Source organism: Elephantulus edwardii, unplaced genomic scaffold, assembly GCF_000299155.1.
Source record: "Elephantulus edwardii isolate Elephantulus edwardi_28Jun2011 unplaced genomic scaffold, EleEdw1.0 scaffold00091, whole genome shotgun sequence".
In the NCBI taxonomy this organism is placed as follows: Eukaryota; Metazoa; Chordata; class Mammalia; order Macroscelidea; family Macroscelididae; genus Elephantulus; species Elephantulus edwardii.
In genome coordinates, this window is record NW_006399841.1 from 1,144,616 (window position 1) to 1,171,415 (window position 26,800).

At 49.2% G+C, this 26,800-nt stretch overlaps 1 protein-coding gene across 1 annotated transcript; it reads right to left on the reverse strand.

The window, feature by feature from the left end:
• Nucleotides 1-6,311: 6,311 nt before the first annotated feature.
• On the reverse strand, nt 6,312-25,878 carry SLC22A14 (solute carrier family 22, member 14). The gene is given in 11 exon segments (XM_006890652.1): nt 6,312-6,513; nt 8,709-8,921; nt 9,536-9,644; nt 10,966-11,180; nt 11,987-12,085; nt 12,353-12,472; nt 15,402-15,570; nt 17,039-17,193; nt 17,384-17,487; nt 18,268-18,719; nt 25,761-25,878. Coding segments are annotated over 11 exon segments (1,956 nt in total).
• Between the last annotated feature and the right edge of the window lie 922 nt (nt 25,879-26,800).

A 26,800-nucleotide genomic window follows, 5' to 3' on the forward strand; every position in this document is an offset into this window, starting at 1 on the left:
CTTGCGCGCGAGCGCCCCCTGCCGGTGACGCGGCGCGGGGCGCGCCAGCCTCCCCGCCCGCCTGTGCCCTGGACTCTGCCCGCTGCGGCCACCGCCCGCCTGGACCCACCCAGCCAGTGACCTCCTCCTCCTCCCCATTCGCATCTCCTCTCCGCTCCGGCCGCTTTCAGCTGTGCCCTGGCCTGGTCCCTGGCGCCATGGTCTGTGAGCTAGGGAGTTGTGTCGCTAGCAGTTCGAATCCAGCAGCAGCAGCTCAGCTGGAGAGCGATAAGCCCCCAACTACAACAACCATGAATAGCAAGGAGTTGGAAACAACCCAGGTGCCCGTCAACAAGCTAATGGACAGAGAAGCTGTGGTATATTCACACAGTGGAATACTATGCTGCATTGAAAAACAAGGAACTCATGCAATATTATTCAAAATGGGTGATTCTGGAGGACATTATGCTGAGTGAAGTATCTCAATCACAAAAGGACAAATACTGCATGGTGCCACTGTTGCAAAACAGGACTGACATCGGGGTTGGGGGGAGACTGAGAAAGATGAGTTCAATAATGTATATACTGCATTGAAACAGGTAAGGGAGAAAATTGTTTCAAAGGGATATGTGATTAGGTATTTTTATCATGACAGGAGTCCAGAGCGAAGGCTGCATAGTGGAGTGGACCTGGGGGGAGGAGGGATTGTAAAACAATGAAAGAATTTTTCTTTTACTTTTCCAAGAGGGGAGTGTACTGGGGGGGAAGAGTTGCAAAGGAAGAAAAGTGCAACAATGAGTGGATAGAAACCCAAAGTCTCTGTAAACTTTCACTGAAATTAATAATAAATTTTTTAAAAGGAAAAAAACAAACCAAACCATTTTTTTAAAGTTGAGCTAGAAAATAAAGCTTAAAAATGCATTAGTCTGAAAGGCTTCTATCCATTTTTTTAATATGTGTTCACCCTCATGCACATACTTCTGAGTTTAAGACTGAAATGTTCGTGGCTAAAAGGTTTCCTCATGGTTGTTCACGGCCATTAATTCTCAAAATAATCACTGTTCTACAATCTTCCAGAATGGATTTATTTAGAACTTCGCATATATGATCATTCCCACTTCACAGAATGAGAGATAAACTGAGGCATAAACAAACCAAATTGAATCCACTGCCATCAAGTTGATTTCATTTCACAGGACAGAGTGGAAATGGCCCATAGTTGCCAAGACAGTGATTTCCCTCCCCACCCCCGCCTATTAACTTGCTTGTTTTGTTACAAAAAAATTGAGTGAAGGTTTACAAACCATATTGATTTTTCATAATCATTTATAGAATTTTTCTATTATACTATCATTGATTAATATGATTCTGATAATGTCTAATCAACCCCTTATTGGTAATTCCCATCACCAATTTATTAATTGGTAATAAATTTATCTATTAATTTCGACTCCCCTCTCTCTCTTCCCATCCCTATTAAATCTCCAAAATTGCTTGTATCTGTGTCCAAGGCTGTAGTCTTTTTAGAAGCAGACTGCCCCCTCCTCCTATTGAGCAGCTTGTGGATTTGAACACCTGGCCTCTCTATCATCAGCAATCCAATATTTAATCCTTCACACCACCCAGGCTCCTAAACAAAGGAAAGTTAATTACTTAGGCCCGGGATCCAAAGGTAATTGCCAGAGCTGAGGTCAAATCCAGCAAGGCTGAGTCCCAATCCTTCATATTTAACCATTAACTACGATAGTTGTGAGGGATGGAGTTAACTAGCAGCCTGTGTGAAGGCCAGAGGTGTTAGAGCGTGTCTCCTGAAGGCCAAAGTCGCTGGCTCTTTCACAAGTTCTGTGGTACCTGCCCCACACTGAGGATGTACCCTTTCTTTTGTTATAACCATCCTTTCCCTGTGGCCATGAGGAGGGCTGGAAGTCTGGGAACTCATTTGCCGACATGAAGTGACTGAGCATTCAGTATCAAGAAATGAAGGCAGCAATCCCAGAGGTACACGGTTTGAATCCACCAGATGCTCTGCTGGAGAAGAAAGGGCAATTTCCTCCTGTACCAGTCAGATATGATTTAGTGGTACACACACTAGTAATAATAATAATAAAATAATAACAATAATAAATAATGCAGCAAATGACAAGAAATGAAGACAGGGATCTCATTTCCAAGTTACGAGGTGCTGCTTCTGCTCTGCTCACCCCCTAGTGTTTAAAAGGGCATTCAAGAGATGATGTCCTGGGACCCCCTGGGCAGTGCTCCCTGGATGGAGTCCCTATGGCCTGAGGTCAGCCTTCCACCTTCACGCTGAGCTGGAGACAAGACTGTCCACACAAAACCTATACAGGAAGCCCCCACACTGGACTGGAGCTCGGATCAAACCTACCCTGAAAGGCTGTCTCTTCAATGGCCAGGCTGTCCACTGTCCCCAGTAAGGCTCTCTTCCTTTGTCCAGGTCTTCACTAAACTATAGCTCGAGGGTCAGCGAGAAAGAGGAAGGCTCAGCGTGAAAGAATGAGGAAATGACCTTAACAATGGGCCCAGGCAGAGTGGTGACTGTGAGAGTACAGGGGCCCCAAGGTGTTTTATTCTGTTCTTCCTAAGGTCGCTATGAGACAGAAGCCAACATGACAGCACCAAGTAACAACTCTAACTAGGAATCCCAGGGAGATGCAAGGGATGACTGTAGTAAACAGTAATAGTAAACAAAAGGCTGGAAGTTCAAGTTCACACAGGTGCCTTGGAAGAAAGGCCTGGCAATCTCCCTCTGGGAAACCAGCCATTAAACCCTCTATGGAGGACAGTTCTCTAACACATGTGGGGCTACCATGGGTCAGGGTCAACCCAGTAACAGCTGGTTACTTTGCATGTGTTATCAATCTTTTTTTTATAATTAAAAAATAATTTTATTATCCTTTTATTTTTAATTTTTCTTTTATATTGGTTTGCTTGCTGAAACTGAAGAGGACCTGAAGCACCTGCTGCAGAGCGTCAAGGACTGCAGCCTACAATATGGATTGAGGCTCAATGTCAAGAAGACAAAGATTCTCATGACTGGACCAATTGGCAGCATCAGGATGGATGGTGAAGAGATTGAGATTGTACATAGCTTTAGTTTGCTTGGCTCCATAGTCAACAGTCTTGGCACCAGCAGCCAGGAAATTAAAAGGCGCATTGCCATGGGAAAGTCTGCTGTTGGAGACCTCTCCAAAGTACTGAAGAGCAATGGTGTCTCTCTGGAGACTAAGGTGTGTCTGATACAGGCCATGGTCTTCACAATCACTTGTTATGCATCAGAGAGTTGGACAATGACCACGGAGGATAGAAGGAGAATTGATCCTTTGAGATGTGGTGCTGGAGAAGAGTATTGAGAATACCATGGACTACTAGGAAAACAAACAGATTTGTCCTGGAAAGGGTTAAACCAGGTGGCTCCTTGGAGGCAAGGATTCTGAGGCTCCATCTAACATACTTTGGACATGTTGTGAGGAGAGACCGGTCCTTAGAGAAGGACATCATGCTTGGGAGGGTAGAGGGACGGCGCAGGAGAGGAAGGCCCTCTATGAGGTGGATTGATTCAGTGACTGGGATAATTGGGATGGGAGTGTCAGAGACAGTGCGATTGGCACAGGACAGAGCGGAGTTTAGGGCTGTTGTACATAGGGTCGCTATGAGTCGCAGGTGACTTGACGGCACATAACAACAACAACAAATGGTTTGCTTACAGGATTTGTACACATTTGTTTCACACTATTCTTCATTCACATTGTGTTTCATACAATCATTCCCATGCGTGTTTTTTTTTCAAATGGCATTTCTATTTCCAACTTTTTTAGAAAGCGCCATATAGTCTTTCAGTGATTGTACCATTTTACACTTCCACCAACAGTGAATGAGGGTTCCAGTTTCTCCACAACCTCGCCAGTATTTGTTGTTTGCTGTTCTGTTAATTTTGCTGTTCTTACTGGGATGAGATGATATCTAATGGTTGTTTTGCATTATGTTTTATAAAATTCATCACCATTGGCCTATGCCCATTATATGCCTGTCTTTTCAGGTCCCAGCTGGATGTTTACCATTTACTTTATCGCCTCCTTCCACTCACTAAATTGTACAACCCTGCGTGTGTTATTTTTATTGTTGTTAGGATGTAAGCATGTATTCAGTCAGATGGTCCTAACTTTTTTAATTGAGATTTTAATAAAAGATTATTGAGAACTTGAATTTCCATTCATTCATCATTGCACATTTTCCACCCTGTCCACTCCTCCTCCCCCTAGTTCGCTTTTCTCTTTGAGAAGAAAAAAAATTTATTTCATTGTTATACAATCACCCCCAGTCCATTTTACTATACAGCTCTTATTCTACATTCTTGCCATGCAAATAATACCTAATCATATATCCCCTCCTTTCTTAGTTTCCTCCCAAAACCGATGTCAGTCCTGTTATATAACAGTGGCATTATGCAGTATTTGTCCTTTTGTGACTGAGATAGTTCACTCAACATAATGTCCTCCAGGGTCACCCATTTTTGTATAATATTTAATGAGTTCTTTGTTTTTCAATGCAGTGTAGTATTCCATTCTGTGAATATACCACAGCTTCTCTACCCATTCGTATGTTGATGGGCACATGGATTGTTTCCAACTCTTCGTTATTGTGAACAAAGCAGCAATAAACATGGGTGTACGTAGTGGTCCCAACTCTTAGTCAACAGAACAGTTAAATGTTTTTGTCTTAAGAGCCTTGTAAGGAGCAGTAGGGGATCAGTGGCCACATTCTCACCTTCTCAGAGGAAAACCAAGGTTGGATTTCTAAGCAGTGCGTCCCATGTGCAGACGTGAATGTTGGGTAATGGAAAGCGTGTGTGTGTGTGTGTGTGTGTGTGTGTGTGTGTGTGTGATGCTAGACAGGTTAGAAAGACAAGCCTGGCAAGCGACACTGCAAAACCAACCCCCAACAAGCCTGTGGATCCCAGGCTCATCAGCTCCTCGTGGGAATGACCCTCACTGAGGACAGCATCTTATTGAAGGCTGACTTGACGGCAACTCACAGAAACACCAGGGGCCTCTAGAATGAGATCGTTTGGGAACCTCTAAAGCAGTTTGTACATTCTGACTGCTCCCTCTTACCTGACAGGGAACAGGCCCCATGTTTTGCTCCCCAAGCTCAGGGCACTAACGCAAACGCCACTGCAGGGACCATCCTCACCCGAAGCCCATGGGCCTGTGTGAGTAGGACCGATACTGCTGCGTGCTGCCGAGTCAGAATCTGCTCACAGATGACCCTCCAGCAGATCTTCAGAGGCTGTAAATCACAAGGGAGGAGACTGCCCATCTTACTCCCACGGAGCAGCTGGAGGACTCAAACTCCCTGACTGTGGGTTGACGGCACAACTCCTTACTGGTAGGCCACCAGAGCTCTCTAGGACTGATAGTTATGTTGACCAAAGGGTCAGGACTGACCCATAGCTGACCCTCTGGAGGGTTTTCAGAGGCAGTTAATTACACGGGAAGGGACTGCCCATTTTCTCCCATGCCTTCAAGATTGCAGTGCAGCTTCTTGCCACTGGGCCACCAGAGCTCCCTCAGGGCTGATAGTATGTGCCCATAATTTACTGTTCCAAAGAGTGCTTGACTGCTCTGGAGAACAGCTGTGTTGACTGTCACCTAGAACATTCCAGAATTCCTTTACCCTGTGTCCTAAAAGATTGGCATTTGCCATTCTTCAGAGTCTCAGGTAGTGCAAACGTTCAGCTGCTAACTGAAAGGCTGGCAGTTCAAATCCACGCAAAGACACCTTCAAAGAAAAGCATGGTGATATATTAAATAAATAAAACAAACACACACAACCATTGAAAAGCCTTATGGAACTCAGCTCCTGTCACCAGACCTCTGGCAACTAGCAAAGAGTTAAGAAAGGATTTACTGTTTTAATTTGCATTTTTCTCTTTCTTGATGAGTTTGAGCATCTCTTCCGACGTGCATTAGTCATTTGAGAGTTCCCATTCAGTGACTTGCCTGGTTGTATTCTTTGCGACTTTCTGTAAGCTAATTTTTTTTTCTTGTAGATTTTGCCTGGGGTGCAGTCAGCCCTGTGCCCATCCCAGACCCTTCTCAGAGAGCTCACTGCTTGTCTCCAAGGGTTCAGGGTGGAGCTCAGGGTGGGGGGAGCCTGTCTGGCCCCTTCCTGCAGGCCTGCGCCCCTGGGTTCTCTGGACACAATCCGTTTCAACCTTAAGTCATCTTAAGACCAACACATCACCTTTATTGGAACATAACACACCCCAGCTGTCCACAAAGGGGCTGCCTTCGGAGCAGGACGAGCCCCAGTCAGTCGATCCGAACCTGAGACATATTCCTTCTTCTGTAGTACAGAGGCATGAGAAAAGGGTCCGAATCCATCCCCTGAATCATGGAGTTGAGAATGGCGTTCCTCGCCGCCTCCTCACTCACATCATCGGACGAAGAATCCTCCTCACCTGAGACTTCAGTTCGGTCCTTGAACAGCACTACGTCCTGGTTCATTTCTCCCCTGAAGTGAAACAGACACTCTGAGGTCGTGACTACCGCGGCTGGCTCTGCATTCTCCCAAGGGGAGCGGAAGGGGGCCCCTATCAGTGTGGGGCCGCACAGGGAATCTTGACTGCCAGCATCGAGCCTGATGTAGTTTCCAACCCGGGCCACACCCTCCACTCCTCTGTGCCTTTAGCTTTCTGTCTACTGTCTTCACTGCTTCACCTACGCAGCTCTTGCTGCATACCAGACCCCGTGCCAATTGCATGATGTGGGGTTTGTCTTCTCAAAGCAAAGTGTTAGAGAGCAACAATGTTCATTTAAGGACTAAAGTGTGCCTGATCCAAACCATGGTTTTTTTCAGATGCTTCCTAGACATCTGGAAGTTGGAAAATGACTGAGGAACTCTAAGAGAGATGCAAATCAAAACAACTATGAGATATCATCTCACCCCAGTAAGAGTAGCAAAATTCATCAGAGCAGCAAACAGCAAACGTTGGCAAAGTTGTGGAGAGACTAGAACCCTTACTCACTGTTGGTGGGAGTGTGAAATGGTGCAACCACTGTGGAAGGAGGTGTGGTGCTTTCTCAAAAAGTTGGAAATAGAAATACCATTTGATCCAGCAATTCCATTACTGGGAATATACCCTAAAGAAACCATAACTGCCACCCAAGCAGATATATGCACACCCATGTTTATTGCTGCTTCGTTCCCAAGAGCAAAGAATTGGAAACAACCTAAGTGCCCATCAACAAATGGATGGGTAGAGAAGCTGTGGTATATTCACATAACAGAATACTACGCTGCACTGAAAAACAAGGAACTCATGAAATACAAAATGGATGACTCTGAAGGACTTTATGCTGAGTGAAATATCTCCGTCACAAGAGGACAAATACTGCATAGTGCCACTGTGTTGGCAGATCTGTCTCCCCACCAACGCTCCCTTCCTCAAGGCTGTGGGCCCTTCCCTCTGACAGCACAGCCCCTGCCACTTGGTGGAGCAGAGCATTTGAGGAGGGAAGGAAGGAGGAAAAACTGATGGGAGCAGAAAGAGGCAGCAAGCCCCTGGTACAGAGCAGAGGGCAGGAGTCTGAACCCTTCATCCTCTGCTCCTCATTGGACCTCGGGATCTCTCGGATCCAGGAAAGCATCACAGGCTTTGTGGGCCCAAATCCCAACGGGATGGTTCCAGTAGACGTGACAAGGCTCTGCCAGAGGGCACTTAGGACACCAGGGGCCAGCCAAGCCCCTGAGGGGACTGACGTGGAATGCCTTCCCAAAGTGGAGCCAATGACAGAGGGAATGAACATGGGTTCTTTAGGAGGACTGAGGGTTCAGACAAGGAAGGTGAGTGAGTGCTCATGGAACTGGGTCCCTACTTCTCCCCTGTGCTCTGAGGAAGGGAGGAGGCCATGGTCCAGCTGGAGCATCCCTGGTGGGGGGGCACCTCAAAGGCTGAGCCCAGGCAGGCTGGCAGCTGCTTCCTGGGGGTGTTGTTGTTGTTGTTATGTGTCGTCGAGTCGCCTGCGACTCATAGCGACCCTATGTACAACAGCCCTAAACTCCGCTCTGTCCTGTGCCAATCGCACTGTCTCTGACACTCCCATCCCGATTACCCCAGTCACTGAATCAATCCACCTCATAGAGGGCCTTCCTCTCCTGCGCCGTCCCTCCACCATCCCAAGCATAATGTCCCTAAGGACTGGTCTCTCCTCACAACATGTCCAAAGTATGTTAGACGGAGCCTCAGAATCCTTGCCTCCAAGGAGCCACCCGGTTTAACCCTTTCCAGGACAAATCTGTTTGTTTTCCTAGCAGTCCATGGCATTCTCAATACTCTTCTCCAGCACCACAGCTCAAAGGCATCAATTCTCCTTCTATCCTCCTTGGTCATTGTCCAGCTCTCTGATGCATAACAGGTGATTGCGAAGACCATGGCCTGTATCAGATGCACCTTAGTCTCCAGAGAGACACCATTGCTCTTCAGCACTTTGGAGAGGTCCCTAACAGCAGACTTTCCCATGGCAATGCGCCTTTTAATTTCCTGGCTGCTGATGCCAAGAGGACAGAAAAGGACCTGGCCTGGGCCCTGGTCAGTCCAGAAGGAGTTGGCAGAGGGTAGGCAGAAGCCAAGGAAAGCAGACAGGCCCCAGAGAGGACCAGGAGGCCACTGTAGCCACAGAACGACCCTCCCATGCCTGATGACCCACCTTAAACGTGACGACCGGTCTTCCAGGGAGCTGCTGGCCTCAGGCTGCTCTTGCTTTTCAGGCAGCAGCAAGCAAAGGAACAAGGCGAGGAAAGCGGAGACGCAGGAGAAGGAGATGGGCAGGGCGGAGGACTGGTTGCCGAAGAGCAGGACCAGCAGGGACGTGATGGCTCCAACCACAAAAGCCAGAGACATCAGCCCCATACCTGTCGCCCTGGAAGGGGGACGGAGAGCTCGTCTGGGTAACTCTGCAGGCCCAGAGGCTGAGTGCGGGGCAGGAGAGGGCGGTCTCCCGCAGCCCCACGCCCACCAGTCGCCACCCTGTCTGTGCCCCTTGGGCAAAGTCGGAGAATTTTGTTCTATATCGAGTCAAAGTGGGTCTTGACTTCTTTCGGGTCTCTTCTTGGGAGGGGAGGGGTCAGGAGAGGGAGAAGTGGGAAGCACAGAGGATTGAGCCTGTCTGTGTGAGAAGACACAGACAGTGACAACTGAGCCAGGGGTCTGAACTCAGAGGGGGTCCTAGCACATCCCAAGAGAGTCTCCAGTTGGGATCTGCAGTCAGACTCCCTGGGCCTGCCACTTCCTTTGTCCGGCCTTGAACAAGTGCCTCCCTCTGCCCGATTTCCTCACCTGAATCAGGGTTCTGATAGCACTTGGGGATTTTGTGAAGAGGAGAACAGAGAGTCCCTGAAATGTGCTTTAGCACAGAAACACTGCCAGGCCAGCACTCAGTTCAGCTGCCCTTGCTAACGTCACTATGGACCGGACTGTCTTCCCCTCCCACCCCCTTCCCCTGGCCACGCCATCCCACCCCCGCCAGGCCCGTACCTGAGGACGGTGGGCAGGAGCTCCACCGTATAAACCAAAAGCAAGGTGATGGAGCCGATCAGGCAGAGCTCTCCCAGCAGAATTACCGGGATCGCCAGGAAGTTGAACTCTGCGGCCAGCCAACAAAGCCCCCTGAGTACAGGCCCGCCATGCTCTAGCAGTGGGCAGGGGATGTTTGCCCACGGGCCCTTCCTATTGTCTGAACAGTCCGTGCCCCCACCTGGTCAGCAGACTCCCAGACTCCAGCATCTGAGCAGAGGAGGGTCAGTCTGCCGTGAACCAGGATACGTGCAGTAGGAGGGGTGGACAGTGCAGATGAGGCTTTACAGGCCACTGTCGACCAGGCTGGACCTGGTTCCCCCAGACCTTTGCCAACAGCGTTCTGTTAACCCCTCCCAAATCCGCCCAAGCTGCGGCTTCTCCCCACCCCACTCTGCTCCACTCTCCAGCTCCCTTCCTGGGACCTGTTCAATCCCAGGTCTCATGAGGAAACACTTTCTGTAACCTGTGGCCCAGGGTTTCTGCTCAGAGCTCTCTCCTCCAGGCAACCCCTCATGTCGCAGAGAATAGATGCTCTGTGGGATTCTCTTAGGAGAATCTGGCTGTGCAAATGGTTAAACGCTGGACTATTAGCCAAAAGCCTGGCAGTTCTAACTCACCCTGAAGGGTCCCAGGAGAGAGGCCTGGTGATCCCCTTCTGGGGTGGGGTGGAGGGGTCATAGCTTTGAAATCTGCACTCATGGAGTCTGGGGTGGGGGTGGGGGTCAGAATTGACTCATAAGTAACACTCTTTAGGGAAGCAGATCACCAGATTGGTCTGTAGAGGTGCTGAGTAGATTTGAACCAGCAACCTTGAGGTTTTTGTGGAGCAGAGACTGTGCCACCCAGAGGCCTCCGAAGAGTCACTTCCCCAGACGGAGCTGCTACAGATGAGAAGCAGCAGCGGGGTGGGGAGCCGCTGACTGGGTAGTTTTACCAGCACCTGTTCTCATTCAGAGAGCTCCGGAGGCACAGCTGGAGAGAGGGGCTGCTCACCAAAAAGTGGTGGCTCTCCGGTGGTTCGAATCCACCAGCTGTTCTGAGGGCGAAAGATGGCCTCTCTCCTCCTGTGCGATTTCCAGCCTCTGAAATCTCGCTGGGAGGTCAGCTCTGAGTTGGTTATGGCTTAGACGGCAACGAGTGAGTGAGTGAGTTCACATTTAACTGAGCCGCTTCGGGTGCACATGTGAGTCCTCTCTCAGGCTCCTCAGAGCAGGTGCCAGAGGCAGGCAGGGCCCCATATGGAGCCTGCCCCCCAGATGTGGAGGTGGTCCGATCCCAGCCATGGGTGTGTGTGTGTGTGTGTGTGTGTGTGTGCAGCTGGGGGGCAGGGTGCTCTCAGGTGGGCTTGGAGGGAGGAGGAGGGCTGGCGGGGGAAGGAGGGGCTTTACCTGGGGGAAGTAGAAGGAGAAGCAAACATAGGAATGAGCCTTGCAGGAGCGTCACAGCCAGGGCCCACTTCCTCCCAATGGACTCCAGGAGAAGCATGCAGCACAGCCGGCCGGGCACTTTGAGGAGGGTGGGGATTATCTGTTTGACATAGGGGCTCATCGTAAAGTCCTTCACTATGAAGAGCAGCGTTAAATAGCAGCTACTGATGGTGAACCTGGAAGAGGGCCAGGAGAGAGAGCTGGAGAGGCGCCCTCACACACACGCACACACACACACGTAATGCACTCTCTCTCTCTCACACACACACACACACACGTAATGCACTCTCTCTCACACACACACACACACACGTAATGCACTCTCTCTCACACACACACACACACACGTAATGCACTCTCTCTCACACACACACATACATACACACACGTAATGCACTCTCTCTCTCTCACACACACACACACGTGCACACACTCTCACACACACACGTGCATGCTCACGCACACGGAGCATGAGGGTAGAGGCAGAAGACAGCAAATGACGAGAGGGTTACACACGGAGCTCTGTGATCGATCGTGCGGCCACTGCCAGCATCCCACAGGCCTCATCCCTGGTCCTCACCCCCTCTTCCCTGAACTCTTAAACACCCCATCACCCTTCCTAGGTCACACCAGCATCTCACACCCCTCATCCCGGGTCCTCACCCCCTCTTCCCTGAACTCTTAGAACCCCACCCTTCCTAAGTCATGCCAGCATCCCACAGTCCTTACCCCTTCTCCCCTGAACACTTAACACCCCACTACCCTTCCTAGGTCATGCCAGCATCTCACAGACCTCATCCCTGGTCCTCACCCCCTCTCCCTGAAGTCTTACCCCATCACCCCTCCTTGGGCCATGCCAGCATCCCACAGGCCTCATCACTGGTCCTCAGCCCCTCTCCCTGAAGTCTTAGCACCCCGCCCGTCTTGGTGGTCCTGACTGGCGTGAGTCTGCAGTATCTGGCCGCCCGTCCTGAGCACTCACCACATGCAGCCTATTACGATGATGACTCTGCGGAGTTGCCGGTGGCTGTAGAAGTCCAGGAAGGAGGCTGAAGACGCCTTCTTTGGAGACAGCTGCAGCAAGAGGAGAAGCAGAACCGGCCAGAGGCAAGGCCAAGACCCCAGCTCGCTCACCCTCCTGGGACCCTGAAGGCCCACCTGCCTCTTCAGCAGACCCTGCTGGCCTTTCCCTGGCCAGGGTCAGTTTTGCTGTCCCCATTCTCCTCCAGCAGCGAGTGAGCTGGGGACACTGCCTGGACCTAGATCCCACCTGAAAGGGTGAAGAGACAAAGAGCCTTTCCACAGCACCCCCTGCCCAGGCCCCACCCCGAGCCCGAGGCCTCGCACCTTGCTCAGCAGACTTAAAGGAATTACTCTTTTGTTCACGGAAGCTGCATAGAGCAACACCCGCTTGGCCTCTTCCATCTTCCCTCTCACCATCAGCCACCGTGGGGATTCTGGGAGAATCCTGTGGGGTAGAGCCCTGTCAACGCATCCTTCTAGGATGATCCCAAGACCCAAGGCAGCCCCACCTCACACTCACTCCTGCCCAGTCTTCTCTGCAGGATGTGACATAAACATCAGAGGCCTTCAAAACCACCACCCCTACTACCACCACCGCAGAGATGCCCCTCTGCTCCTCCCTGATGGTCTGTCCCTCCTCTGCCCTGGCCAATCACAGCCCCAACCCTGTCACTCTGCCTCAATAGGCTTCTAAGAACATCTTCTTTCTCTGCCACAGGGACCCTCTGCCCACACCTAAGCTCGCCTCACTGGGGAAATACTGGGTAATAGAAGGGGGAAGAACCAGCCTCTGACCAAGCCCAGAATCCTACCTGAGTGAATGGAGAGTGAACAGGGGCTCCCTCTCAGTCTCTCCTGCCCTCCACACACCCCTTATCACCTTGGACTTCAGAGTAACTGTAGACCCTCAGGGTTCTCCAAACCCCTGTGGCTGCCAGAGGCCGCACAGACTAATACATCCAAACACTTAGTAGTTGTCAGCATCTGGGCCGGATATCCTTACGTATATGATCTGCCTTAATCTCCCCACAACCGTGGACCTTGTATTGTCCCTGTTTGACTCCCAGCCTCAGCCCCAGACACAGAGGCCGAGCGAGATGAGCTCAGGCTCCCTGGGAAGGCTCTCTCCAAGACTCTGCCAGAAGCACCTGCTACTTTCCAGCGCTGCCGCCACCAACTCAGCCTGCAGTCTCTGGCTGGTCTGCACAGACCGGTGAGAATCCTTTTCCATGCTTTCCCCTTGTGCTTGTTGTTTGTGGGTGAGTCGGACTCGTAAGCTGTGAGATTTTCCTAAAGTCACACTGGAATTTCCTCAAGAGGCCTAGGGCTGGCCACAGGGTCTCTAAAACGGTTCTAAGTTGTCACTAAGCTGTTTCCAAGTCTCACTGACCCTATGTGTGCAGAAGGGAACTGTCCCACGAGGGGTCAAGGCTGTGTGTGACCTTTCAGAAGCAGACTACCAAGCCTGGCTTTTGAGGTGTTTCTCTTGGGGGTGGGGGGGGGCATTTGGACAAGCATTTTGGCTTATCTCTTAGGTGCGCCCCTCGCCCCCTCCCCTGGCCACCATTCTTTACAGAAGAAACACTCAAAACCTCATTGCCGTCAAGTCAGAACCGACTCATAACCGACCCTCTGGCGGGTTTTCAGAGGCTGTAAATCACACAGGAGGAGATTGTCTGTCTTTCTCCTATGGGGCAGCTGGTGGATTCGAACTGCCTGTACATGAGTGGGCAACACAACTACCTTACACATTAGGCCACCAGAATTCCCTCTCTGTAGGACAAAGAACTAAAAGAAGATTCAAACTCTCAAGCTAAAAGAGGCAGAAGAGAGGAGTGGGAGAGTGCTCGGAAATGGACTGCGATGGAGACGGCCAAGGCCCGATCTACAGAGGGAGGTGTGAGGTACTGACCAGAGCACCTGGGGCTCACAGAGGGGACCCTCCAATTCTCTCCACAGTATGTACTCTCTTGAGTACAAGGGGCAGCTCGGACCCCTGGGGCAAGGGATGAGGCCAACTTAGGGCAAGTGAGTGAAGTCCCAGAAAGATTCCCTGTCTCCACCCCCCGCCAGGGAGCAAGGGAGCCTGAATGAGGCAGCCACCCTGCATTAGGGTCCCCTCAGGGACAGGGTGCTTCACCACCGAGTCACCTAATAGCAGTGTTTCTCACAGTGTGGCCCGTGGACCAGCAGCTCAACCTCAGCATCCCCCTGGAATTCACTGCAAGTGCTTTTTTCCCCAGGCCCCGCCCCAGACTTGCTCAGGCTCTGAGTCAGACAAGCTGAGTTCAAATCCTACCTCCACCACTTTCTAGCTGTGTGATCTTGGGCAACAGTCTCTTAAGACTCTGAAACCTCAGTTCTCTTCCCACTACCATGAACAGGCAATTAGTGTGGCCTATCTCTTAAGGTTGTAAAGACGAAACGTAATTTCAAGATTCAATAGGATCATTTCTTCACGCAGAAATGCCTAACCCTTAACCAAGGGCCTCCCTCTCTAGCATCTCGCCTATCTCTCTCACTTCCCCCCCTGCTCACAGATAGCAGGACTCTCCCTCTCTTGTTCCTGGTCCTTCCTCTTACTCCTCTAATTTTGTTCTCAGTTGTCTCCTTATAACACCACTCTCTCATGTTGTGGCCTGTGGCGCCTCCCCAGTTAAAACCATCAGTTACTCTTCCCAGACTTTGTCTCAGCTCCCAAAACATCACCACTCGTCCCTTGTGCCTGAGTCATCACCTGAGGGGTCCTACTTTCTCAGCTCTGGTGGACTAGGAATAAGGAATTGTGTTGCAAATGCAAAGGTACATGGTTTGAATCCACCAGCTGCTCTGCAGGAGAAAGATGGGCTGTCTCCTCCCATATCATCTACAGCCTCTGAAAACCTGCTCAAGGGTCATCTGTGAGTCAGTGCTGGTCCACAACAAGAGTCACCTCTTGGCAAGCTCTGGTGGCCTAGTGGCAAGAAGCTGCACTGCAAGCCCAGAGGTGCACTGTTCAAATCCACCAGATGCTCTGCTGAAGAAGGAGGGACAATCTCCTCCTGTACCAGTCAGATCCGATTTGATGATACACACATAACAAATAATAATTAAAAAAAAGAGTCACTTCTTAACTCCCACTAAACCTACATAAGAAGACAGTCAAGGTCAACGGACCCAGTTCTTGTCTTCAAACCTCACCAGTCCCTTTACCTTGAACTTTTCCTTCCCACACCTCTCTCCGACTACATCTCTGAAGAAGGTTTTGTCTTAGGCTCCTCCCCTCTCATCCACACGCACCTTCTCCTGGGGGAATCTTACTCACACGCATAGCTGCCAGGACCCTCCACAACCCCAGATCCCTCCCTGTGTGCTGCTAGCACCCCTTTGCTTACCAGATGTAGGGGATGACAGAGAACAGGGGTGCTCCGCCCACCAGAAACAGCAGCCGCCAGTGGGGAAGGCTGTAGGCGAGCCCCGTCAGGAACAGGATCCCCACGGCAAAGTAGCAGTGTGACAGGATGATGATGCGGGCACGGTGCTCACTCGACAGCCACTCAGTGACTACGCGGAGATCAAGAGAACAAAACTACGGTCATGCAGGTCCCCAGCGCTGCCCCTGTGCCAGCCTGCAGAGGTGCCCCATCCCTGCCCTGAGAGCTCAGACTACACCAAGAATGGGCTGGCACCTCATACACTGTCTTGGGTCTGGAAGCAGCCCCTCAAAGCCAGGAAGAGGTACATTATACCCTCTGCCTGCCCAGTCTCCTAGCTGTACCTTCTCAATCCAGCCATGCCCTCTGAACCCACCCTCACAGAGAAAGCCTGCCTCTGTACACAGTACCGCTGCAAATGGCCTGATGTGTGGCCCAAGGTAAGGGTCTCTGTCCTCATCTTTGCTCCAAGCACATTATGGCTTTGGCTAGCCAGGTCTGGGGTCCATGGAAGACCCCATTCCCCTGGGAGAAGCTCTGACAAGCTGTCTGTGAGATAAAGTGTACTGGAGCGTACAGGCAGCTGCCAGGCCGTATGAGTGCATATGCTCATCTCCTCTCAGTCCTCTTACTTAATAACTGATTAAGCTGCTGGATTTCTCTGAGGTGCAAGGGTCTTTCTCAGCTAAAGATATAGCAGTGTAGTCTCTGAGTCAGAATAACCACTGAGAGCTGTTCAAATGCAACAAGACAACACATGGAAAGAGCTCCACAGCTTTCCTTGGAGAGGGACATGATGTTGGGAAGGGTGGAGGGTCAGTGAAGGAGAGGAAGATCCACGACCAGGCGGACTGACACGGTGACTGCTGCAATGGCCTCTTTTATGTCAGGAAGTGTGAGGACGGCACAGGTTAGAACAAGGCTAAGATCTTTCCTTCATAGGATCGCTATTATGAATCTTACTCGACTCCATGACACCTAATAGAGAAGGAGGGGAGGAATAACGTATACTGCATTGAAGCAGATGAGGGAGAGAACTGTTTAAAAGGGATATATGTGATTAGGTATTATTGTCATGACAGGAGTCCAGAGTGAAGGCTGCACAGTGGAGTGGACTTGGGGAGAGGGATTGTATAACAATGAAAGAGTCTTTCTTTTACTTTTCAAGGAGAAGAGTGAATTGGGGTGAGGGGGTGGGCAGGGAGAAAAGTGCAACAATGAATGAATGGAAACCTAAGTCTCTGTAAACTTTGATTAAAATTGATAATAAAAAACACACAGTAGGAGGTACACACCACTGTCTATTGGATAGCACCCTGACCCCGCCCCCATGTGGCTTGGCTCCACCCCATAAGTCTGGGCTCCGCCCACACCTCAGCTGAGCTGCCATGTGAATGGGCCACACACACACCTGGCCCCGCCCCACACTTAGGTCCCGCCCCCACGTGACAGGGCCCTATCCCAGCACTTGGATCTTGGTCTTGTGGCTGGGCTGCGTCCTGCACGGCCACGCCCCGTTCTGGCTCACCACGCCCCCTCTAAAGAAGGCCACGCCCCTCTAGCGGAGGCCCCGCCCCACCCCATGCAGCAAGCCTCACCTAATGCCATGCTGCTGATGACATAGCCTGTCGCCGACTGCGAGAGACAGAAGCGGAAAAACAAATAGCCTTCCAGAGTGTTCACAAAGGCAGTTCCGAAGCCAAAGATGATCAGTCCCAGTAGTGACAGCAGGATGGCACGGTAGCGGCCTAGCCTGCGGGAGTGGAGAGCAGCCCAGGGACCTCCTCATCTTTCCCCAGCAGAAGTCCCAGACTTGTCCCTAAACCCTCCACTGGCCTCCCGAGGGTCCCTGCCTGCACCGGCCCCAGCTGGAGAGCTTTCAGCTCCCAGAGCCCGCGGGCAGGACGGCAGAGCCAAGGACCAGTTTATAAGCTGGGACATACTTGTCACAGATGAACCCAAAGATAATGGATCCAATCAGGACACCTGCTGTGTACACTGTCAGCATAAATTCCGGGTCCATTTCCATGCCACACACCAGGTCGAACTGTGGGTTACAGACAGCGATTGGCCACAGGCCTCCACCTGGGGTCAGTGATCTAGGTCCAGAGCCTGAGCCTTCTCTCAGGATGGGGTTCTTACAGAGAAGGGCCTTGTATGAACAGGTCCTCAGCTGTTACCTAGGCACATGGCCTGGAGAGAGGGCCACGAGGCAGGGAAACCAGCACAGCCAGGCCACAGTCCATGTCTCTTTCCTAAATGTAGGTGCTGGGCCCCAGCCTGGAGATATAAATCAGACAGATCTGGGGCAGGCCCTTTGTGGAGCAGTGGTTAAACACAAGGCTGACTGCTAGCTGGTGATTTGGGCTCAGGAGCCAGAATGGAGAACAGTGATGCAATCTGCTTCCGTAAGAATTCCAGCCTTGAAGGGTCTGTGGGTCCCTCTGAGTTGGAAATGACCAGGCCCACTGGGTTTGCTTTGTGCAGGGCCCAACCGCACTCAGGTTGAAGAATAATGAACAGCATAGGACGGGAATAACTTCCCCATTCCCTGTCTTCTCTGAGTTTAGAGGGAAGCAACTCCCTGGGAAATCAGTGAACTGCAAAGATCCATCCCTCCCTCTCCAGCTCCCTGGCTAAGACAGGCAGGGCTGGGGTTGAGCAGTAGGAATTCTCAACTTCTGTCCTGTCCTGACTCTGCAGGGGTCATGGCCTCAGGCTAATGGCTTCCCCTCTCTGGACCTCAGTTTCCCTACCTGTTTAGTGAGGGTGGCCGCAAATGTCTGGGCCCTTCATGTGTCTACAGACAACTTAGAACAAGACACACCTCATCTGTCACCAACCGCTTCTTGGACTTAGGATAGATCCATCCATTATGACAGAAGTCTGTGTGGTTGAGGCCGAACTGGATGATGGACTGTAGGTCCAAATCCACAGGCAAGTACATGAAACATGTCATGAAGGCGCCACTGGGTTGCCGGGGCAAGGTCAAGTTCATTTGCTCAGCCACTGACAGGTTGGGACCTGCTGCCAGGATCCAGGTGGTGTTGCAGTAGGCTTCCTGGGCCATGAACAGGAAGGAGTCCGCAAACATGAAGAAGGACGACAAGATGTTGGGGACGAAGGTGAGAGCCACAAGCCTCCGCTGGAACGTGCCGAAGGTCCCCACTGCATCCAGGACGCTGTCAAACATTTCTTCCTCCTTGCATTTAATGGCCCTCACTTGGTGAAATAACATCTCCAGGGATCAGGAGTGGGGATTCAAATCATAGAAGGACACTCAGATTCCAGCTGCTTTCCTTGGAGTCATTTTCCCCTCATCATCTGTGTAAAGAAAGGCCACAGCTCAGTCTCTACTGACACCAGAGGTCAGCATGGGAGCTGCAGACCTGGCCTTGGCCTCTCTGACTTGGGACAACCCTGATTTTCATCTTAATGTTCTCTGTCATTCCTTTCTCTGCTTCTGATGTTTCTTAGTTAGCATGATTTATTTCTCATTGACCCCCTTACCCCTGATCCTTAGTGTATTTAAGAACATTAGAGAACTGTTGCAGAAAATGCTATGCTCTGTTGTCAGGTGTGACTAAGTTTCGAGCAATTCTCCTGTAGCTGCCTTACAACTGAAGCTTTGTAGCCCATCAATGCAGATGAAGAAGTAGAAGATTCCAAGAATACGTCCATAAAAAACAAATGAACCACCACTGAATCAGGAGAGCCTAGGAGGTGGGGCCAAGGGGGAGCACTGAAAGCTGTGGTCACAGATACTGGGTGCCAAGGTTGGTATAGCAGGACAAAAACAATAAGGTGATTTTTAGAGGCAAAAGGTCAAATAAGAGAGGCAATAAAGAGAAAAGAGTGAAGTTATGATTCAGAGAGTGAGGATATTACCCTGGGACAATAATAAGAGGAAAAACTAAGAGTGGAGTTTTGTTTCGAGCCAGAATCCTTTGCAAGGTTGAAGAAGCCAAGGGTTGGGGCATCCTCTGTCCCAGCCTTCAGAGAAAGCAGAAGAAAGCTTTCTTTGAAGGGGAATTTCTCTAAGTCAAGACTGCAGAAATCTCACAGATGAAGGGCAGGCAAAGAACCCAAAACAAAGATCATAAATCTCCTAAAAATACATTGCCGAGAACTGTCAGATGAAGAACATAAAATTCCTATTGTATGAATTTTTGTAAAAAATGGAAGATGTCATTACAGAGATGTTGTTGTTGCTGTTGTTATGTGCCATCATGCCATCAAGTTGCTTGTAACTCATAGCGACCCTATGTACAACAGCCCTAACCCCTGCTCTATCCTGTGCCAATCGCACTGCCTCTGACACACCCATCCCGATTACCTCAGTCACTGAATCAATCCACCTCATAGAGGGCCTTCCCCTCCTGCGCTGTCCCTCCACTCTCTCCAGGTATGTCCTTCTCCAAGGACCTGTCCCTCTTTACAACATATCCAAACTATGTCAGACGAAGCCCCAGAATCCTTGCCTCCAAGGAACAGCCTGGTTTAACCCTCTCCAGGATGAATCTGTTTGTTTTCTTGGCAATCCACAGTACATTCAATACTCTTCTCCAGCACCACAGCTCAAAGGCATCAATTCTCCTTCTTCCTAGTCATTATCCAACTCTCTGATGTATAACCAGTGATTGCAGAGACCATAGCCTGTATCAGATGCACCTTAGTCTCCAGAGTAACACCATTGCTCTTCAGCACCCTGGAGAGGTCCCTAACAGCAGACTCTCCCATGGCAATGCGCCTTTTAATTTCCTGGCTATTGGTGCCAAGAGTGTTGACCATGGAGTCAAGCAGACTAAAGTTGTTAACAATCTCAATCTCTTCACCATCCATCCTGATGCTGCCAGTTGGTCCAGTGGTGAGAATCTTTGTCTTCTTGACATTGAGCCTCAATCCATACTGAAGGCTGCAGTCCTTGACCCTCTGCAGCAAGTGTATCAGGTCCTCCTCAGTTTCAGCAAGCAAAGTTGTGTCATCTGCATAATACAGATTGTTAATAGAGTTTCCACCAATCCTGACACCACACTTCTCCTCACAGATCCCAGCCTCTTGGATAATCTGTTCTGCATACAGGTTGAAAAGGTATGGAGATAGGACACATCCCTGGCATACACCTTTCCCAATTTTGAACCATGCACTGTTTCCTTGCTCTGTTCTGACAACTGCCTCTTGGTCCAAGTATAGATTTCGTGTTAGAACGATCAAATGTTCTGGGATTCCCATTCTTCTCAGAGTCAGCCACAGTTTATGATCCACACAGTCAAACATTCCAAAGAAGGGTGACCAAACAGAGTATGGAAACTATAGAACAATATCATTGATTTCACATGCAAGCAAGATTCTACTGAAGATTATCCAAAAATGACTGGAAAAGCACATCAGCAGAGAACTGCCAAAAGTCCAGGCTGGTTTTATAGAAGGGGTTGTGGTCCTAGGAATATTGTAGCTGACGTTAGATGGATCTTAGCTGAAAACAGGGAATACCAGAAGAATGCCTATCTGCGTTTCATTGATTACAGAGAGGAGCATACAAAGTATATCAGGGAAGATAGTGAATTTCTGAAAATGAAAACAATTGGTGAAATGAAAATTACTAGGAAGAAGGTTATGGTCTTTCTACATTAGAAAACCAGCATTACATCCAAAAACTTCTCCAACAGAGTAAAAAGGGAAGCCACAAGCTGCGGAAAAAGTATTTGGTAATGACATGTTAGATAAGGAACTTATATCTAGAATTTATAAAATACTTGAGCACCACAACAGGATAAAGGTAAACAATCCAATTGCAAAATGGGCACAGGATATGAACAGACACTTCACCAAAGAAGACATTCAGATGGCTAACAAGCACATGAAGAAATGTTCAAAATCCCTAACTCTAAGAAAGATACAAATCAAAACAACTATGAGATATCTTCTCACCCTGGTAAGAATAGCAAAATTTAACAGAACAGCAAGTAACAAATGCTGACAAGGCTGTGGAGAAACTGGAACCCTTATTCACTGTTGGTGGGAGTGTAAAATGGTGCAACCACTGTGGAAAGCGGTGTGGCACTTTCTCCAAAAGTTGCAAATAGAGATACCATTTGACCCAGGAATCCCACTACTGGGAATATAACCCAAAGAGACCATAACTGACACCAAGCAGATATATGCACACCCATGTTTATCGCAGCTTTGTTCACAATAGCAAAGAGTTGGAAACAACCTAAGTGCCCATCAACAAACGGATAGAGAAGCTGTGGTATATTCACACAATGGAATACTATGCTGCACTGAAAAACAAGGAACTCATGCAATATTATTCAAAATGGATTATGCTAAGTATCTCAGTCACAAAAGAACAAATACTGAATGGTGCCACTGTTGTAAAACAGGACTGACATCGGGGTTGGGGGGAGACTGAGAAAGATGGATTCAATAATGTATACTGCATTGAAACAGATGAGGGAGAAAACTGTTTAAAAGGGATATGTGATTAGGTATTATTGTCATGACAGGAGTCCAGAGTGAAGGCTGTATAGTGGAGTGGACCTGGGGGGAGGGATTGTAAAACAATGAAAGAATTTTTCTTTCACTTTTCCAAGAGGGGAGTGTACTGGGTGGGGGGAGGGTTGGGACGGGAGAAAAGTGCAACAATGAATGAATGGAAATTCAAAGTCTCTGTAAATTTTCATTGCAATTAATAATAATAATAAAAAAAAAAGAAAACCAGCATTGAGGCATGAGTGGAGAGAGGGGAGGAGCACGCACCCTGTAGTCCCAGTTTACGCTGCATAGACAACTCTGCTGCAGAGAAGATCAATGTACCCCAAACTTTCTGCAAGAAGTGTGGCAAGCATCAGTCGCACAAAATGACCCAGTACAAGAAGGGAAAGGATTCCCTGTACGCTCAAGGCAAGAGGCCCTATGATCGGAAGCAGAGTGGCTGTGGCGGGCAGTCAAAGCCCATTTTTCCGGAAGAAGGCCGAAACCACAAAGAAGATTGTGCTGAGGCTTGAATGTGTTGAACCTCACTGCATGTCCGAGAGGATGCTGGTCTTTAAGAGACGCCAAGTATTTTGAACTGAGAGGTGATAAGAAAAACTCAGAGAAAAAGAACCCCACAAGACTAATAATGATACAACATAAAATAGGCAATTAGAAGCCATAAAACTTAGCAAATTGGAATACAGAATATTGAGACTGCCCACAAGCCAGAAGCTAGAGGAGACAAAAGAATTTTTCCTTGCAGGCTTCAGAGAGAAGGCACCCTGAATGCAGACTTCCTGCCTTCAACACTGTTGAGAGGATTAACTTGTTATTTTAGTCCACTCCTCCTGTGTTATGTAGTTCTTGGAATTCAAGGAAATGGATGCAGTGAGCTTCTGCCTGTGATCTCATCTACTTTAAGTGTCTTCCATCTGCAAAACCCACCTTCACACCCACGTTGTTAATGGTAGCAGAGTTTTCATTGAACGACCGCCTCACTGTCACTTACTGCCAGACACCAAGGCTGTTTCTCACTATCTTGGACCACTCTTGAGGGCAGAGCAAAGGGGATAGAAAGGGGCTCACTGTCAGCTTGGTGAGTTAATCCTGGGCTTAACCACCCACAGCCTCGAGCTGTACTCTTGGCTCCAAGTGCACACGTCTCATCTAGTTCCTCTTGAGGGGTCAGTTCCCTGTTAGTCAGAGAGGGGGGCTGTCCACAGCCTCGAGCTGTACTCTTGGCTCCAAGTGCACACGTCTCATCTAGTTCCTCTTGAGGGGTCAGTTCCCTGTCAGTCAGAGAGGGGGGCTGTCCCCACAACCCCAACCAGCCACAGTTCCTCTGTTCTGGAGTCCAGTTCACATTTACATTCATTAACATGTGCTTTACCTGGACTGTATTGGTTGGTCCACCACTGTTCTCAGAGCATGAATTAGCTGTCAACAGGTGATTGCACATAAATTCAGGAACAATCCAGGTCAGTATTCGCACAGCACAATGCTGGCTAAAGGTTAGCAGGGGCTACCTCTGCCTCTGGAAACTCTAGGAACTTTGGTGAATGTCGCTAGTTATAGAAAGGCTTCAGGCCTTTTGTTCATAGGGTCGCTATGAGTCATGCTTGACTCAACAGCAAGCAACACACACACACACACACACACACCCTCTTTAAAGTGAGGACTGACTTTTCTCACCACGGGTCCTGTTCTATGGATTTATTCTAACATGATGCCAGGGTCCATGACCATTAGTCTTCTTAGTGCTTTTCATTCATCTACACCATCTGTCTGACCTCAGTCGTAAAGGAACATATATATAAATGACAGAGAATATGAGAGAGCCAGTGAGAGAGAGAGGAGAGAGGGAATGGGAGAGAGAGAAAGTGGGAAAGAGAGTGAGTGTGTGTGTTTGGTGTTTGTATGTGTATAGGTTGAGTTGGCACAGAACAATGTGAAAAGTAGAATTGTGTCTCCCTTAAATACATACATGTAATGATATAATCTTGGAAGGAGGAGTGGCATTCACTTCCGTAATAGCTTGCCTCCCGAAACCCTATGAACCTGGATGGAGGATGAAAGGCACCCAAGCGTTGAGGACTCTCTTTCATAGGGTCGCTATGAGTCACCTGCGACTCCACGGCACTTAACAACAGTAACAACAATGATATAATAGAGAAGCTATAGAATCATCCCCATGAACTGATAAACCAAATAACTATAAAAGGATTAAAGGTGTAATGCAAAACACATTAATCTCATCAGAGCCCTAAACTGATGTGAGGCGGGTTTCCCTAGAGTTTAAAAGGAAAAGGAGCCAAGAGGAAGAACTTTCCCACCAAGAAAGAATTGCCAAGGGTGGAGCTTGCCCTTTAAGTCTTAAGTTTCTTCATAAGGAAGCTTGATTCTACAGAGAGCCAAGGCGCATGGCGGTCACCAGGGGACACTGGGCTGACCCACTAAAGGAAACAAGGGCTTTCCTCCACCACTGAAGCAGAGAGAGCGGGTCATACTCTAGAGCCACCTTCTAGGCTGAACTTGGACTTAACCTTCTAAACTGTAAGATGGTAAATTTCTGCTTCCTAAAGCCATCTATCTACTTGTGGTAACACTTTAGAGCAGCTGTGATTATATTTCTATGACAAGGGTTTGGAATAAGATCACCAGTCAAATAAATAAAGAGATGATCCTGGATTATGTTATGTTTGTTGTTGTTTTCAGTTGCCACGGCGTTGATTCTGATTGATGGTTAACTTCCCACGTGCAGAGCAGAACTGTCACATAGCATTTTCAGTGCTGTGAAATCCATCGTAAGAGTCCTTTCAATGTGGACAAGAGGCAGGAGAATGAGTGTCAGAGTAATCTCCTGGTCCATGTGAGAAAGATTTAATCCGCCAGGACAGAGGCTTTCAGACAGAAAGGAGACACAAACCAAGAACAGCCTCTGTTGTCATGCTGAGTCACCACCAACTCATAGCTGGCCCTCCAGTGGGTTTTCAAAAGCACCAGAGGAGATTTCCTTATCTTTCTCTCAAGAAGCAGCTTGGTAGGGAGGTCTGGTGGCTTACTGGCAAGAAGGGGCTCTATAATCCCAGAGATACGCAGTTCGAATCCACCAGATCCTCTGCTGGAGAAGGAGGGGCAGTCTCCTCCTGTATCAGTCAGATGCGATTTGACGGTACACACACAAAAACTAATAAAATTATTAAAAAAAAAAAAAGCAGCAGCTGGTGGATTTGAAACCCCTGCCTTTGGGTGGCCAGCACAGCTCCTTACCTCGAAGCCACAAGAGTTCCCTAGAGGTGAGAAAAGCACAAAAAAAAATGGATTCTCCCCTTGAGCCTCCAGAAATCCAGCCCTGTCCATATTTTGGATTTAATCCAGAAGACCCGTTTCAGAGTCCTGACCTGTAGAACGGTGAGTTAATGAATTGTTTTTCTTGAATTGAGACACTAAGTCAGTCGTGCTATATATTGTGACAGCAATGAGAAGCCAGGATAGTGTGTGTTTGAGTGTGTAATTCCCCTTGACAGGGAGGGAAGTTAGGGTGGACAAGAAAGATTTCCCAGGAATGGAAGGAGGGAAACTTTGTTCTCATAGATTTATCTTCCAGGCTGGACGGGAGCAGGACCAAGCTCTCCCGGCGGGAAAGCTTGGACTCTCCACAGTGCCACCCAAATGTCTCTAGAGGCCTGATGGTCTATACGGTTCTGGAATGCTTGCTCCGTCAAATGATGCCAAAGATGCCCTGTAAGGCCCACACGGTCCTGGTCTTCTGTTCTCAACCGATAAAAGAGGGAACAGAGGCCTGAAAAGGGGGAGTGTGGCCCAGGAGCAGTGTCATACCTAAGGGCAGGGAATGGTCGGACGCCACGCCAGTGAACTCACGCTTCTTACAAGGACAGCCTGCTCCTTTCACAGACGCCCTATAGCCGAACAAGCCCAGGCGGAGTCCTGTCCACATCCGTGCTGAGAACTCAGCCTCACAATTGCTGGATGGCATCATAATTGGCCCCCGCTACACCCTCCTGGTTCCTCCTCCCTGGGGGAACAGCACAAGCCAAAGCCAGGGCCCACCTGGCCACAGTGCAGGCCCAGTCGGACCCTTGATGACCAGGGAAGCAGTGTCACAAAGAGGCAGGAAGGTTCTTAGGGTGGGGTGGCCCGGGCAGTGTCACAATGGGGTTCTCAGGGTGGGGTGAGGGGTAGCGTTCCACTTCAGGAGCTCAACCGGCTTCAACTCCCAAGGACTGACTGAGGTAGGGGGGAGAGTCTCCAAGTGACCTCGCCGTGTCAGTGGAAGTCCCTAAGCCTTTGCATAAGGAACACACCCTATGGATGGAAATTTTCCCTGTCCTTCCAGATATGGGGTGGACCTTTTTTCCCCCTACAAGTTTAAGACTTCTGCCAGCTTGAGTGTTCAGAGCTCTGAACCGTGACATCTTCTAAAAGAATGCGGTTCTAGAAGAATAAAATCTCAATTAAAAACCATTCAGAAGGAGCTCTGGTGGCCTAGTGGCAAGAAGCTGCATCGCAGTCCCAGAGGTACGTGGTTCAAATCCACCAGATGCTCTGCTGGAGAAGGAGGGGCAATCTCCTCCTGTACCAGTCAGATCCAATTTGATGGTACACTAATAATAATAATAACAATAATAATACCAAGATAAAAATGAGGTTTTTGGTTGTAAGTGTGATAGCTGTATCATACTAGGTACAAGTACAATGTTATAATTGTCTTTATTTAGAAATTAGGCAGAGTTAAAAGAAATGGGTACAAGATCAAGTTTTTAAAGTGTAGACTTTGGAGGTTAAGGTTGTGTGGCAAATTGGCTGCCTGTCATTCTCTGGCTTGACAGCTATGATGTAGTTATTCTCTTGACAACTTC